This window comes from Sparus aurata, chromosome 5, assembly GCF_900880675.1.
Source record: "Sparus aurata chromosome 5, fSpaAur1.1, whole genome shotgun sequence".
In the NCBI taxonomy this organism is placed as follows: Eukaryota; Metazoa; Chordata; class Actinopteri; order Spariformes; family Sparidae; genus Sparus; species Sparus aurata.
This window is the reverse complement of record NC_044191.1, coordinates 3,447,045-3,464,295: the sequence shown is the minus strand read 5'-3', so window position 1 is coordinate 3,464,295 and position 17,251 is coordinate 3,447,045. Positions and strand designations below refer to the sequence as shown.

Below are 17,251 nucleotides of genomic sequence, written 5' to 3'. Positions count from 1 at the left end.
CTCTCCCCTCACACACCCATTCATCCAATATTTACTCAACAGTTTCGCATGAAGCTCTTTTAAATATCCCCTCTGGTGATGGTGACTTACTGACTGCCTGCCTGGAAATTCAAGAAATTCCTCCATGAATACATTTTAAACAAGTGCATTTTGAAAAGTGTGTTTTATTTATAGTGTATAGCTTTTCTGTCAAGCACTAAATATTGTATTTAATTGTATGTATCTTTAAAAGAGAGTCATTTCTGAATTGAGATAAGAGGCTAGTTGGGTCGTGCTTTGTCTCAAAGTACTGAGATCGTTGTGAAGCTATTGATCGGAAGTAGTCGGGACAGCTGTGAGGCAGGCGGCTGGAGGAGGGAAGGCGGAGGGCAGGCGGCTGGAGGAGGGCAAGCAGGTAAACGCACTGTTTGTCACGCGGCTCTGAATCCACTGGTGTGGACCTGGTTCCTGCTCTCTCCTCACTGAACTTCATCAGTTTGTATCCAGGTGAAGGTGGAAGTTCTGTGAAGCATAAAGGAATATAACGTTTGCGTCCAAGGTAAGAGGAAGTAATTAATAAAAACCGATTAAGCTTAATCACTAACATTAACATGTGCAGGCTGTAGTGATGTTATCTGGAGACGATGTGATCTATAGTTAAACTGACACACGTCACTGTAGGAGCTACACGTGATCGAACTGCCAGTAGATAACACAGTAGCAAAGATGAGAACGCTTTCTTTCTTGTTAGTCTAATTCTACTGCTAGCTAAGTTTCACATTCACAATTGTAAATTCACAAACTAAAAAACAAATTTCTCTGTTTATCAAAGAAATGGAACATTATATCTCAACGATTTCCCCCTCAAAGAACATAAAAGCTATCAAAACTCCTAATGTATGCTGTACTTACAAAGTGTTTACGTAAACTGATTGCCATACCCTCGCACTTTTTTTTTATTTTTCTATTTATTTTATTTTATTTTATTTTTCTCTCTCTCTCTCTCTCTTCCCTTTTCTTTTTCTTCACCTTTCATGTCTCTTTGTTTACATTTGAATGTAAACGATTTGTTCTATTTCTGTGTTCTCAAGATTACACCAGCATAATTGTATTGTTTATATGCATGTGTATGTGCTGGCAACTTTCAATAAAGGTTTGAAAAAACAAAACTAAAACTACCAGCAGACAAGTTTACACTCCGTCAGCGAGTGTTCTGCTGTTCAGACTGAAGTGTGGTTGTCCGCCAACTGCTGCAACACGTTACATTGACACCAGGTATTACTGGAGATCTCATCTCATGTGAACGTAGCTTCTGAATTGTGTGCGGACATTAGGCTGACGTCACATCTGCGAGTAATTTAAAAACAAAAAAAGCTCATCGAGTGTTTTTTGAACGGACATCTCAGGGCTCATGTTGAATTTTATGAACTTGCCTGGAAGTACGAAGGAGACCCGCGCTGATCAGGACTTCTGCCTCACAACGATCACTAATCCCGTCAGAAATGTTCACCTGAATATTATTGTAGATTACAACACCTGTGTAAGGCACTGCAGACGGAGAAATTATTGTTTTTGTTATGTTTATGTATTGAAAAGATGCAGCTTTTATTTTGTAGACTTCTCTAGTCTGATATTGGAGGGACTTTCTTAATAAAAGGGGAATAACAATGATGAAGAAATAGCCATGAGCAGTAAAATACATCACTGAGGGAGGCGCCCAGTGAAGAGTCACACCTCTAGTAGTCACATCCTGTCACTTCAGGTCTTATTTCAAGCAACACTGAATGAAACAAGGAGAAATGGCAGTAAATGTCGGATCACCACCTGACCACTGTGTATATTACCTTGTGGCATTAATAATGATTTAAAATAAGGATCAAAAGAATGGGACTCAACATGTAGCTCTCTCTAACGTCACTATACTGCTGCGAGAGGAACATTTCAAGTGCCTCATGGAAATAACATTTAATAAATATGCATTATAAACAAACAAAAATTGGTTAAAGCAAGTCAACAGGTGTTTTCAAAGTCCCTCTATGAAGCTGAGGGAGATTATTCTGTTAGCTCTCAGAGGCTGCTGGTGAGAGGCTGTGAGCCGGCTGTAATTCTTTGGTCACAGTTTTCATCAGGTGGATTTCTCTCCTGTCTTCCTCTGGAGTAGGTTCAGTGGTCAGAGACATGGCCTGCTGCAGGTTTACCACCAGGCTGGACTCACTGTCACCTGATGGAGCTGCAGCCCTGTGCGCTCTTGGAGATCCTGCTTGGCTCTGCACACACTCAATGCGCCTCTTTGTGCTCCGTTCTTGACGTGCCCTCTCCGACCACTACACTTGTTCAGCTTTGGTCTCCTCATACTGACAACCAGGAGCAGACGTTCAAAATGACCTTTCAGGGTCCTTAGTGCTTTGTTATGAGTTTGTCTCCATCTGCTGAGGAGACTGAGGTCCTTTGGTGTGCAGAGGACATTACTTTGAACATGTTATGACACTGTGGTGGCATCAGCTCTCCTTTATGCAGTGGTCTGCAGGGGAGGTAGCAGCACGGATAGGGACTGGAAGAGACTAAAAAAACTGGTTAGGAGGGCCAGCTCTGTCCTGGACTGTCTGCTGGATTCCATAGAGGTGTTGGGTGAGAGGAAGATTTTGGCCAAGCTGACGTCAATCATGGACAACACCTCTCACCTCCCACACACCAGACTGTGAAGCCTTGAGCAGCTAATTCAGTAGCAGACTCTTACACCCACTGTGTAAGAAGGAGCGCTACTGCAGATCATTCATCCCCACAGCCATCAGACTGTTTAACTCAAAGACTACCTGAGCAATCACTTTTCACTCACTTACAGCTACATTTAATGACTTTGAGCACCAAATTAAGTTAGTTGTCAAAAAATATTTGGTGAACAGTGTGGCCCATCAACCCACATTTGCTCGGAAAAATACCAAAATACACTGGAGGGGGGCTTTAAGGGATAGTAGGGTTAGTTACCTGGGTATAAATGGTTAAAATATTTATAATCACTAGTAGTTGTTTATTTATATCATCTCATGGCATGCAATATACTGTATGTCACTGTTTCTTTTGGGATAAGACATTTGAGCAAATTGATATGTACATAATTCATACACAGTATGGTGATTGTAATGCAAGGTTTGACCTGGTGCAGATGCAGGTCAGTGAGGCCCGCCGCCCGGACGATGACATGGCGGATGGAGACCTGGGTGACGGAATGGGCTTAAGATCAGCACCCAGCTCCACAGGGAAGAAGAGCCAAAGCTTTGCTGGTAGCACAAAGATCCAAATGCCAGGAGCAGAGAGGCGCAGGTGCGGGAGCCAGACAGGAGAGGCAGCACGGACCCCTGGTCTGCTGATTGCAGAGACACAGCAGAAAGCCTTTAGGAAGCTGTCACACTTCGGTAAGGAAGTCTGTCTGTCTGTCTGTCTGTCTGTCCAGACCAGTTGAAAAATTGCAAGAATTTACATTTCTAAGGTTCTAAGTAGAGTTTCAAAAATGCAAAAAGAAGAAATGGGAGTGACACAAAAAAAAATTGAGTAAGCAATTTATTGAAAACAACAATTAAACTGAAATAGGCTGTTCATCGGCTGATCAAAAGTTTAATGCCATAGCTCAAAAACCCTGAAACCCCCCTAAAATAAAAACAAAAGTTTCAAAAAAGGACTCAGTAATGAGTAGCTCCACCGTTCTTGTTGATCACTTCAAAAATTCGATTCGGCATGCTTGATGCGAGTGTTTCCAGGAGGCTAGTGGGAACGTTGCTCCAAGTGGTGAAGATGGCTTCACGGAGGGCATCCACTGTCTGGAACTGATATCCATTTTTGTAAACTTCCCTTGCCATCAATCCCCAAATGTTCTCAATTGGATTTAGATAAGGGGAACGCGCAGGATGGTCCAAAAGAGTTACGTTATTCCTCTGGAAGAAGTCCTTTGTCAGGTGGGCATTCTGAACTGCAGCGTTGTCCTGTTAAAAAACCCAGTCATTACCACACAGACGAGGGCCCTCAGTCATGAGGGATGCCCTCTGCAACATCTCCACATAGCCAGCCGCCGTTTGACGCCCCTGCACAACCTGAAGCTCCATTGTTCCATTGAAGGAAAAAGCACCCCAGATCATGATGGCGCCCCCTCCACTGTGTGTTCTTCTGGCACACACATGCCACAGCGGCCCATCTACAGTCGCCAAGACCTGATAAGAATTGGCTTTCAGGCAAAAATAGAAATCACAGGTGCCTTCGCACGGACCCACATCATCCCACCGGAGATAGCGAGACCGCCGGGCACCCCATGGATTGTTATCGGGTCCAGCAAGCACTGGAGGCGGCGCAGGGAGAGGAGGCAGAAACGAGGATACCGGGCAGGACTACTAAATCAGCTTAGGAACCACCCACACAGACCTCCGCTACCATCTATCTTCCTCACAAATGAGATCCCTTGCGAACAAAATAGATGAGCTGCAGTCACAGATCGCCTACAACCGCCACATCCGTGACTGTTGTCTTTTGATTGTTAGCGAATTGTGGCTGCGCCTGCATATCCACAATGCTACCGTGGAGCTTGCAGGATGCACCTTTCACCGCTGCGACCGGACTGAAGCCTCCGGTAAGAGCATGGGAGGGGGAATCTGTGTTTATGTGCTTGAGGACTGGTGCTCGGACAGCAGAGTGATAGACACCCACTGCTCACCGGACTTAGAGGCCATGTCTGTTCAGTGCCGACCCTTCTACCTGCCACGGGAGCCAACGGTTGCCATAGTAACCGTTGTTTACATCCCTCCCCATGCTAATGTTAGCACAGCACTCGGCCAGCTTGAGCTCATGGTATGTAAACAACAGAGGGCTCATCCGAATGGCGTGCACATCATTGCTGGGGACTTTAACAAAGCACGCCTCAAGACTGTTCTCCCCAAATTTCACCAGCACGTCAAGTGTGCAACCAGGGGAGAAAACATACTTGATCATGTTTATTCTAACATCAAGCATGCCTACAGAGCGACCCCCCTCCCCTACCTTGGACAATCAGACCACCTCTCTCTGCTCCTCTTCCCTGCCTACACCCCCCTCAGAAGGCAAACAAAACCAGCCACCCAGACCATCAAAGCCTGGCCTGAAGATGCTCTCAACCAGCTTCAGGACTGCTTTGCCTGCACAGACTGGAGCATTTTCGAAGATCAGGACCTGGACACACACACCAAGTCTGTCCTCTTCTACATCAGGTGCTGTGTAGATAACGTCACCGAGGATAGACGCATCCGGATCTTTCCAAACAGAAAGCCCTGGATGACAAAGGAAGTCCAGACCCTGATCAGAGCTCGTAACTCGGCCTTCTGGACGGGAGACAGAGCTCTCTACAGCACTGCCAGAGCTGACCTGAGGAGGGGCATCAAACAGGCCAAGGTCTCCTACAAGAACAAAATAGAAGGATACCTGATGGACAATAACCCGCGTCAGATGTGGAGGGGCATCCAGGCCCTAACCAATTACAAAGGCAACCCCCCTCCCACATCCTCCAACAGCAGCAGCACACTGGCAGAGGAGCTAAACAGCTTCTTTGCCCGGTTTGAGACCACCACCACACGGCTGCAGTCACTGCCTCCCCCTGGTTCCAGCACCCCACCTCTCTCTCTCCAGGAGCACGAGGTGAGAAAAAACTTAAGAGCAGTGAACCCCAGAAAAGCTGCTGGTCCTGACGGTATCCCAGGGGCGGTGATTAAAGCATGTGCAGACCAACTGGCAGGGATCCTCACCAAAATCTTCAACCTCTCCCTGACACATGCCACCATCCCCACATGTCTGAAGGCCTCTATCATCGTCCCCATCCCCAAAAAACCTGCCATAGACAGCCTGAATGATTACAGACCTATCGCTCTGACGTCTGTAATCATGAAGTGCTTGGAGCGATCAGCAGCACATCAGAGACTGTCTCCCTCCCTCCCTCGACCCCCACCAGTTTGCCTACAGGGCAAACCGTTCTACAGAGGATGCCATCGCCCTCACACTCCATACAGCGCTGAGCCACCTGGAGAACAAGAAGAGCTATGTGAGGATGCTCTTCGTGGACTACAGCTCAGCATTTAACACCATAATTCCAGACATTCTCATCACCAAACTGCTGAAACTACAGATCCCCCTCCCCACCTGCAATTGGATTAGAAACTTCCTGTCAAGTCGGCCACAGTCTGTGAGACTCGGCCCCCACCCTACACCTACGACTGCTCTCCAACTCACCCAACCAACCGCATTATTAAATATGCGGATGACACCACAGTGGTTGGACTCATCCGAGGCGAGGACGAGACAGCGTACAGGGCCGAAGTGGAGGAACTGTCACTATGGTGCTCAGACAACAACCTGACCCTGAATATCCAAAAGACAAAAGAACTCATCATGGACTTCAGGAAGAACAGACATGACCACACCCCCCTCCTCATAAATGGAGAACAGGTGGAGACTGTCACCACCTTCAGGTTTCTGGGCACCCACATCTCCGCAGACCACTCCTGGACCTACAACATCAGGGCCCTGGATAAGAAGGCTCAGCAGCGACTACACTTCCTGCGTGTCCTCAGGAAAAACAAACTGGACACAAAGCTGCTGCTGGCCTTCTATCACTCCTCTGTGGAGAGCGTACTGACGTACTGTCTGGGTGTGTGGTACGCAGGCTCAACAGCCGAGGACAGGAAGGCGGTGCAGAGGGTCATAAACACTGCCCAAAAGATCATCGGCTGCCCTCTGACCAGCCTGGAACACATCGCCACATCCTGCTGTCTAAGGAGAACAAAGGTCATCACAGGAGACCCCTCACACCCTGCCTACCCCCTGTTTGATCTGTTGCCCTCTGGGAGACGCTACAGGTCAACAAAGTCCCACACCAGCAGGCTGACAGATAGCTTCTTCCCCTGGGCCATACAAACTACAAATACGAACGGATACACTCACAAATATATATATATATATATATATATATATATATATATATATATATATATATATATATATATATATATATATATATATATATATATATATCAGTGGTGGCTGGTGACTGAAAAAATTGGGGAGGACAGGAGGAAAACCAGTCCACGGTGTCATGTTATTTTATACAAGTCAACTACTTATCCCTACTTTCTTATGTTCAATGAAAATTAAGCAATAAAACAATGACTTACAGGACTTCTCTAAAAAACATTTTATTAAATGGCTAATATACAAGACAAAAAAAATACCAATGTGTATCCCCTCGTCACCTAGTCACCTGTGTGGTAGGCAACTGCTCTATTCACTGTGCTACCGCAGCAGTCAATGTACATATTTCACGACAGCACAGGACATCACACTCATCACTCATCACAATCGCCCAAAACAACTGTGTTGCTGCTCTGTATTGTGTTGTGCCGCTAAAGTTATGTCCTCCAGCAGGACGAACGAAACGAAAACTATGAATTATCTTTCTGACTGCTTCTCTCTGATTTCTCCGAACAGTTTTTTTCTTTCAGAAATGTACTTATATTTCCTTTGAAACCGATTCCAATATCGCTGAAAACTCTATATTTCTTGTCCGAGCATGGCTGGCAGTGAAAGCTGTAAAATACATAGAAGTATTTTTTGTTTACGGTTGTATCAATGTGAGAATGAAATTTGGGAACTGTTATTGGACCAACCTGCTGTCAATCTTTTATTCTGGTTGCTGATTGGTAAGGGAGGACGTCCTCCCTTAGCGCGTCATTTTACGTGTCTTAGCCAATCATAGATCAGCATGAAAAAATCCTGAATGCATTGAGTGAATGGAAGGAGATCCCTCCTACGGAGGACAGAAGCCCTCCGTCCTCCTCTAGCCCCCACCTTCCTGCTCCCTGCTCCTCTCACAGACTGCTCTGTCTCCTCCATCTGCAGCTGTCGCTGTTCAACCGTTTTAGGTGGATTTTCTTCCAAAGAAGAAACTTTTTTAATGATATAATATATATATAATATTTTATAAATGATACTGAGATTTGGGAATGATTTATTTCAACCAGTTACTCTTTCTTAAAAAAAAAATTGATCTTCCTCTTGCCTCTCAAAAATAGAGGAGGACCAACCTCCTCTGCCTCTATGGACGAGCCTCCTCTGATATATATGTGTGTATATATATATATATATATATATATATGTATATATATATATATATATATATATATATATATATATATATACACATGCAATGAGTCAGAAGCTTCTGGAAGACAGCTGTCAGTGTCCACAGTCAAGCCTGTTTTGCATTGCCATGGGCTGACAGACGGCTGTGCAAGAAAGAAGCATTTGCTCCAGACACACCTTAAAGCTTGACTGAAGTTTGCTGCTGATCACATTGACAAAGATAAAACCTTAGAGGAAAACTCTGTCGTCACATGAAAAAAAAACTGAGTTTCTTGAAGTTCTGTTGTCTCTTTTGACGTAGTTCTGTCATTTTTCATGTCAAAAATCAGCAGCAATATATTTGGAGGAGAAAAGGTGAGGCCAGGAACACCAGACCTGCTGTCCAGTGTTGGTAGTATTATACTGTGGGGCTGTTCGCTGCCAGTGAATATGCAGCTCTAAAGGAAGTAAATGGAATAATGAAGAAGGAGGGTTATCTCCAAATACTCTGGAAAACCTAAAATCATCAGCCAGAAGATTGGGTCTTGGGTGCAGTTAAGTGTTCCAACAGGACAGTGATCCGAAACACACATCGGAAGAGGTATAGGAATGGATCAATCAGGCCACAATTGAGGTTTTGTAATGGTCTTCCTAAAGTCCTGACCTGAACCCTATTGCGAACATGGAGACTGTGCTGATGAAACAAGTCTGTGCCAGGAGGCTAATAAATGTAGTTTCAGTCAGTTCAGAGGTGACATCTCTTCCTTGACTTACCAAGATTTTTGTGTCCAAGTTTACACTGGCAAATTGCCGTTGTAATTTCTGTCTTGGGTTTCTGTTAAACAAAGAACTTAGGACGTTTTGGCATGCTAAGCAAGCATATTCAGACATTTTTAGCTCCCCCAAGAAGGTTATGTTTTTCGCCCATGTCTGTTTGTTGGTTGGTCAATTGTTTGTTTTGTTAATTGGTTGGTTGGATGGATGGTTGGTTGGTTCGTGTGTAACCAAGGTATGTTTTAACCGTTTGTTTTTTTGGTATAAATGACACATTCAGAAACCAAATAACAGGTCGATTTTTGTTTTTTCTAATTTTGGGCAAAAAACAGAAATCACCACTTCGGCTCGATTTCTTGTTTTTTTGTTGGTACTGACAAAACAAATTTACCACTCAATATTTTGTTTCCATTGGTGGGTGGGCCTTCGGCACCCCATTGCCTCTGATTGGCTAGTGTGTTCTATCAATTGTACTCGTGCTGTGCTCTTCAAAATAAAGGTTCTCTCGTACGTCTTGGCCTTTAGACAGTGTAATGTTAACACAAACAGACGAGACGAGGCTACGTTATGATCACAGACCATACTAACGGCCTTTAGCTTCATTATAGCTTCAGTATGCTGTTACCGAGCGCACATAAGTTTGTTTTATGACCTTAAATGACAATGAAAATGTTTTTCATATCAAATGAACAACCTTTAATTCATTTTTGAAATGTTCTGCTGGTGCACGGATTATAAAGTAATGCAAGAGAAAAAGATAGCCTAAATAAATAAATAAAATAAAGTAATGCAACAGCGTATTGTATTAACTGTTAATGTGCAGCTGATAGACTAAAACGCACCATCTCTGTTTTGAAAAAATGAAAGTACTATAGTATGTTTTCTGAAGGATGCAGTGAACAGTGATGTCTGCTCTCAATAATTAGAAATATCTCTGGCATATGGCATGTGGCAATGGGAAGTAGTTGTAAGAAATGACCAGCAGGTGTCACACTATGTGAACCTTTTCATCAATAGGTTTTTTCTCTCAAAAAATACATCTATCTATAAATGCACGGAATCTCTGTCTGTCTGTGTGTGTGTGTATGTGTGTATGTGTCTGTTGGTCAAATATCTCTGCGGATCAGGATCACACTGACCCGAGACTTTCAACATGGCTGCTGCGTGGTTCAGTGGTGTGCATCTAAGCATTTGTTTGGACTGCAATGATACCGTGAATAAATTATTTCATAAATGCTTTACAAATTCCGCCGAGCATTGTCCACCAGAGCCACCACAGTCACGTGCGCACCAGAGCCAATCACTGCACACCGTGGCCACGTGCGCACCAGAGCCAATCACTGCAGAGCTCAAGCCCACGACGTACCTGAAGAAACAAGCGGATTTATACCTGCAGCGGCGCGAGCTGCACCGGGATTTTGCCGGCGGTTCGGTCCCGTTCTGTGCATCTAAACTGACTGCTGTGGATTAATGAGATTAAACGAGTCCGGACCGAGTCTGTTCGGGTCTGAGGAGATCCAGAGACGCGCGGACAACAAAGTGGAATCGGAATCTGTGGATGTTCGTGTGTACAAGAATACAAGAATTTCATGCATCGGCCTACAATGGGAAAATGGTTGAATCTGGTGAAATACAGTAAAAATGTCAAATATCAAAACTTTTCTTCAAAATGACATGCTGACATTACAGAATGCAAGATTTTCTACTGTAATGGCAGTGAGATTCAAAAATGTGGTTTTAATGGAAGTCAATGAGGCATTTTTGGCCACGAAGGTGGTTAGAGGGAGTATCTGTTACTACATAACAAATACTCTCAGAGATGGGTCAGAAGCACTCACAGAGGTGGAAGACCCCAGTGAGCCTTCTGTGTCAGACTCCCCCTAGAAGCTTGTGTCTTCCTCTGACGAATCCTGCTGCTCGCTGTCAGATAAAGGCTGCATGACCATTTCTAATGCCTCTTCTCTTCTGAAATGCCTCTTCATTTTCATATTCTCCTTCTCTGCTCACTAATGAAATGACCCCTCACAAGTTGTATGTTTATCTTTGGCTGTGAAAGCAGTAAGGTGTATAAAAACACTACAGTTGTTTTTTGCTTTGTTTTTGAGTACAGCAAAGGCAGGAGGCCATGTTTTCACTCAAGCACCTTTTCAAAGACACATTAAAAACACATCCCTCAAAAGATGAACTTTTTTCACCCCTGAAATGATCAATGTGTGCTTACAGATTCACACACATGCTATCTCTCTCTCTCACACACAAACACACACATGCACACGCATGCATGCACGCACACACACACACACATATATACACACACACACATCCTGGGCCCTGGTAGTCACCTGGCTCCATAATATAACTGGCAAAAATACAAGAATTTCATGCATCGGCCTACAATGGGAAAATGGTTCAATCTGGTGAAATACAGTAAAAATGTCAAATATCAAAACTTTTCTTCAAAATGACATGCTGACATAACAGAATGCATTTTTTTTATATTATAATGGCAGTGAGATTGAAAAAAAATTTTTTTTTTTGGCCACGAAGGTGGGTAGAGTATCTGTTACTACATAAAAATACTAATGCAATCAAATAAATTTTGTTGCTAATCTTTGACATATCCAAGACCAGGCACGTGCACACATAAGGCCCAAAGGGTGCTTGAGCCCCTGCCCTTTTTGCCTCGTATTATAAAGTGCGCTTTTTTTGTGTTTTTTAATGAATACATAAATTCCTGTTGTGCAAAGGGATGTAAAAAAAGCGGCGGTATAAAAATGCCACGGTTATCTACCGTACGTATTTAATCGTAATATGGTGTTGGGAGTGTGTTGAGTCTACTTCGCTGTCTGCTGCGGCTCCGCTCTGTCCATCTCTACGAACGGTTGCTACTTTCAATTAAAAGCCCCCCGCTAAGAACCCAGTTCTAAACACCAATGGGGTGCAATGTAAAGCTCTTATTTTGAAGACAGAGAGAGAGACAGACAGAGAGAGAGAGAAGCCGCTGCCTCATCAGAACTCCATCACGCACGTAGGTGAGACGTGACAGTGGAGCGACTTGAACCTTTGTGAGTTATAAATCCATTAACATAACTTCCTTGTGGGGGCTAAACAAGTCGCCTTCCACCTATTCAACGTGCTTGAATATGAGTCATATTTCAGAAGAGCGTCCATTTGTCCTTGTTAAGCTAACTGCTTGTTAATGAGAGATAAGAATAATCTGACAGCTGTCTGTGTCGGCTGTTTATCTGCCACAAATCTTAAACTTCTTCCAGATATTGAGTTCACTGTGACTTTGCTGTTGTAAACATTGTTGTTCTACTAACATCCACAGTAGCAGTCACAGTAGTCATTTCTTGGTTTTGTCACATTTTTAGATGTGTAGCCTGTATTTCTAGTTTGCACTTGCCCTCTAATAAATAGCCTCATAATAAACCAGTGTTTGATTGCTTTTTAAGAATTGCAGCTGAATTGCATGTCTTCCAAACCTCAGTATTATGATGATGTGAATAAACTCATGTTGACAATAATTTGTTGACACAAAAGAAATGGCAGTTGCATATCACTCACAGCTACACAAGATACACAGCTAAGTAGTTAGCTTTCTATAAGTACTTTGTTTACTAATTTTAAGTTAATCTACATATTGTGTTATTAAGGCCTGAAAAAAATGTTGGCGCGCGCACATACTGCCCTTTTCTGACTTTGAGCCCCTGCCCCTCTATAATCATGTGCATGTCCCTGTCCAAGACTCAAGTTTTTTTTTTTTTTTATAGATAATTAATAATTCAAATAATTAAACTGGCATTTAAAGGGTTAAAATCTTGAAAATTATTGAATGTTTGGTAGTTTTTATTAGGTCTGAAGTTGTTCACGTGATTCATGAAAAAAAGCAGAAAAAAATATTGATGTATTTTGATTTATTGGCATTTCTTTTGTGTGTGTACATTTTTGCCACAAAGGTGGTTAGAGGGTAGTAACTTTGAGGAGGGAACAAGGTTAAGAGCGCTGTGCGCGTGATTGCGACTTCCGCGTGGGACGCCGATCGCGTTGATCTGTGAAGGCCCTTCATCACTACTTGTAGTTTTAATTTAATGTATTTTTTGCAAGAAAAAAAACCATTGATGAAAACGTTCGCATAGTATGGAAGCCCTAAATGGCCATGCATTCATACATTCTATTTCCTCCGTTTTCCCGTGATAACGAGTTAATTTCCTCCATTTTCCCGAGATAACGAGATAATTTTCTCGAGATCTCGAGATAACGAAACTTTATTTTATCGTGATAACGAGCTCATTTCATTTGTTTTCCCGAGATAACGGGATAATTTTTGTCGAGGTCTCGAGATAACGAAACTTTGTTTTCCGGAGATAATGATATAATAAGGTGTGTGTGTGTGTGTGTATGTGTGTGAATGAGTTAGTCAGTTAGTGTAACGACTGTAAATGACCTTTAATGTGATAATTGTTAATAAGAACATCTTGTTTTCATTTAGTTAACTGATATTCTTCGAAGCCAGGTTATTATTTCATTGATTATATTAGACACTAAATGCGGGACTTTTATTTTGAAAGTGCCTCGCTGTGAACCGAGAACATCTGTGTTCCTGTGAATCGTGTGTGTGCGTGTTTGAAGTGTGCCTTCATGATTTTTGCTGAACGTGATGAAATGATTTACTGAGCACCTGGCTGATAAAGGGTACAAGCTCTTACGGTGTGTCCGAAGGTGTGTTATCTCGGGGAAACAAAGTTTCGTTATCACGAGATCTCGAGAAAATTATCCCGTTATCTCGGGAAAATAGAGGAAATGAACTTGTTATCTTGGGAAAACAAAGTTTTGTTATCGCGAGATCTCGAGAAAGTGATCCCGTTATCTCGGGAAAACGGAGGAAATTAACTCGTTATCACGGTAAAACAGAGGAAATAAAATATATGAGTGCATGGCCGTTTAGGACTTCCGTAACATAGTGTGACACCTGCTGATCATTTCTTACAACTACTTCCCATTGCCACATGCCATATGCCAGTGATATTTCTAATTATTGAGAGCAGACATTACTGTTCACAGTGCATCCTTCAGAAAACATACTATAGTACTTTCATTTTAAAAACAGACATGGTGCGTTTTAGTCTATCAGCTGCACATTAACAGTTAATACAATATGCTGTTGCATCACTTTATTTTATTTATTTATTTAGGCTATCTTTTTCTCTTGCATTACTTTATAATCCGTGCACCAGCAGAACATTTCAAAAATGGATGAAAGGTTGTTCATTTGATATGAAAAACATTTTTATTGTCATTGAAAGTCATAAAACAAAATCATCACCGCTTGTTAAGAGCATAATGAAGCTATAATGAAGCTATAATGAAGCTATAATGAAGCTAAAGGCCGTCATAGCCGCCAATATAAGTATGGTCACAAATATAATTGATACAGCATACTAGCCAATCAGAGGCAATGGGGTGCCGAAGGCCCACCCACCAATTGAAACGAAATATTGAGTGGTAAATTTGTTTTGTCAGTGCAAAAAAAAACCAAAACAACAAATCGAGCCGAATTGGTGATTTCACGGTTAAAACGTACCTTGGTGTCAGCATGATTACACAAAAACTACTAGAGTGATTTCCATGAAACTTGAACAGAAGATGGGTCTTGGTCAAGAATATACCCCAGCAGCTTCTGGTAAGGATCCAGATAAAGGGATGGCTCCAGGGCTTTAACATTGCTACATTTTCATTTATGGATAGATAAATAACTTCTGGGTCACACAAATTGTCCTGTGGCCCTATTTTAATTCTCTATTTTTGATCTGAGCATAAAATCAAAAGTATGAAAAACAAATCATTTTTCTACCACATTCACAAACAAATAAAGCAATCATATTTTCATTTTCTAATTTTGAATTCTTAATTAAATATCAAATGAACAAATAATACACCAACCTGAAATCCTGATAAAAATGTAACTCATTGATAATGTAAATGTAGAAATATGCTGGCTGTCCACAGAAAGTTTTTTAATTTCACAGTGTCAGGCGTGTTCGTTTGTTTGAGAGGTGAAAGTAGACAGACCAAATAGAAGACAGACTACGACGTACTGTTAACTATTTAATAAGGAGAATTGTATCATTAAGCAAAAAGCAAAAAGCTTGATCAAGGTCTTTCTCTGTTTGAAGAATCGCAGGCCGCAAAAGCCAAGCAACCAGTCGCCCAGAAAAAGAGACAGAATTTCAGCATGTAATACATTATATATTGTTGTCACAACGTATGTGTTGAATTGTCATTGGTCAAACATATAGATAGGATGAATACTATTATTGGACAATCAAGTAAAAAAGGTGGGGAGAAACCGTGGTTTAGACTTTAGCCCTCCCATCGTTGGTGCATAAACTGGTCCCAGTTTCTTAGCACACGAACCATGATTCCTGGAGACGTCACCCTGTTGAAGAAAACAAATTGTTCCTGGCCTCAACTGCCTGTTCCCCGCTATCTGCCTTTGTTTATGGCGCCTTCACTGTCTCATACGCACAAGGGATTTGGGAGGTGATATCGCTGGCCTTGGAGGCCTCTTCATGTGTGAAAGGGATGAGTGAATATGTTCTGTTCGCTTTTGACCATCTCAGTCAGCAGGATATGTGCAACTCTTAATAATGTGAGATAATAGGAAAAGAAGGCAAAGACAATCTATATGTGTCACAGTGTGGCAGACGTCATAATTTAATGAGCAATGAATGATGTGTGTGCAGTTTCATGAGTGGTGTGTTTGTTGAGGGGAGTCACAGGCAGTCTTTTAGTATAGGGGGGGGCTTACTGAGGGGTCGTGGGGCATAGAGGGGCATAATGAAAATGTATAAATCCTAACAGTCCCTCCTTTCACACCAACTAGGTGTGAATAGCTAAGGGAGAGGGAAAGAACTGCACAATCATAATCACCAAAGTTAAATAATCACAAAAATCTTAAATCATAATTAATAATCATGTATCATGAATCTTAACCATAACCATAATCATAAATCCGAAAATCATAAATCACAATCTTCGATCTTAAATTTTAATTATCAAAAATAATTGTTAATTTATAAGACATAATCACCAACCATAAAACCCTATTCATCATTAATATCACACACTAACAAAAAAATCTAACAAAAATCAAAACAAATGGAGACTTATTGATCTGGCGAAGCAAAACGTGATTGAGGATATATGAAAAGGTATGGTTAAGATTCATGATACATGATTATTAATTATGATTTAAGACAACGTATGTGTTGAATTGTCATTGGTCAAACATATAGATAGGATGAATACTATTATTGGACAATCAAGTAAAAAAGGTGGGGAGAAACCGTGGTTTAGACTTTAGCCCTCCCATCGTTGGTGCATAAACTGGTCCCAGTTTCTTAGCACACGAACCATGATTCCTGGAGACGTCACCCTGTTGAAGAAAACAAATTGTTCCTGGCCTCAACTGCCTGTTCCCCGCTATCTGCCTTTGTTTATGGCGCCTTCACTGTCTCATACGCACAAGGGATTTGGGAGGTGATATCGCTGGCCTTGGAGGCCTCTTCATGTGTGAAAGGGATGAGTGAATATGTTCTGTTCGCTTTTGACCATCTCAGTCAGCAGGATATGTGCAACTCTTAATAATGTGAGATAATAGGAAAAGATGGCAAAGACAATCTATATGTGTCACAGTGTGGCAGACGTCATAATTTAATGAGCAATGAATGATGTGTGTGCAGTTTCATGAGTGGTGTGTTTGTTGAGGGGAGTCACAGGCAGTCTTTTAGTATAGGGGGGGGCTTACTGAGGGGTCGTGGGGCATAGAGGGGCATAATGAAAATGTATAAATCCTAACAACAGCAAAAACAAGAATACACAAACACACACACATACATTTACTGTCTATGACAACTAAATCACGAGTACACTTTCTGTGAATCAGCAGACCCCCTGGTTGAGCTGTCCAAAGAGGAGCTGAAAGACAGACTGAAGGAAGCAACTGAGGTAGGTAAAGTGAAGAGAAACTATAGTTGATGTGACTTTGTCCACTTGACTCCATCCTGGCAAACAGTATCTAATGGATCTGCTGTGCTGACAGTTGATTGACGTCTTGGGTTGTGAGCTGGAGGTGGCACATCGTTACTTTGAAGGCAAATATGAAGCTCTTAGGATCTTACAAGGGAAGGTACAGCAACACACAAATACTCACTACTGCACCTTATAAGGGTGGCAAAGTAAATAAATAAATATGTACAACAAACTTAATCTGCTCTTTTTAACACAGGCCATTCTTGACAAAGCCACCAGTCACACAAAAAGTATTTTGCAGAAAAGTGAGGAGAAGGCAAAAGCACTGGAGAAGGTA

The 17,251-nt window shown here is 42.1% G+C and overlaps 1 protein-coding gene and 1 long non-coding RNA gene across 3 annotated transcripts in view; one reads left to right on the top strand and one right to left on the bottom strand.

The window, feature by feature from the left end:
* Positions 1 to 148: 148 nt before the first annotated feature.
* Positions 149 to 1,013, bottom strand: LOC115581790 (uncharacterized). Of its 2 annotated transcripts, none has more exons than XR_003984068.1 (2): positions 892 to 1,013; positions 149 to 501 (listed from the first exon to the last, which is right to left on the bottom strand). It is a non-coding gene; the product is annotated as an uncharacterized LOC115581790 (long non-coding RNA). The 2 variants fall into 2 exon arrangements; XR_003984069.1 differs by lacking the exon at positions 892 to 1,013 and adding an exon at positions 585 to 746.
* A 121-nt stretch (positions 1,014 to 1,134) lies between these two features.
* Positions 1,135 to 17,251, top strand: part of ccdc125 (coiled-coil domain containing 125) — a 36,776-nt gene continuing 20,659 nt past the window's right edge. The window contains exons 1-5 of the mRNA XM_030417183.1: positions 1,135 to 1,519; positions 3,143 to 3,392; positions 16,829 to 16,890; positions 16,985 to 17,071; positions 17,171 to 17,248. Of these exons, the coding sequence (XP_030273043.1) occupies positions 1,391 to 1,519; positions 3,143 to 3,392; positions 16,829 to 16,890; positions 16,985 to 17,071; positions 17,171 to 17,248 (606 nt within the window). The 5' untranslated portion in view covers positions 1,135 to 1,390. The remainder of the gene's footprint in view (positions 1,520 to 3,142; positions 3,393 to 16,828; positions 16,891 to 16,984; positions 17,072 to 17,170; positions 17,249 to 17,251) is intronic.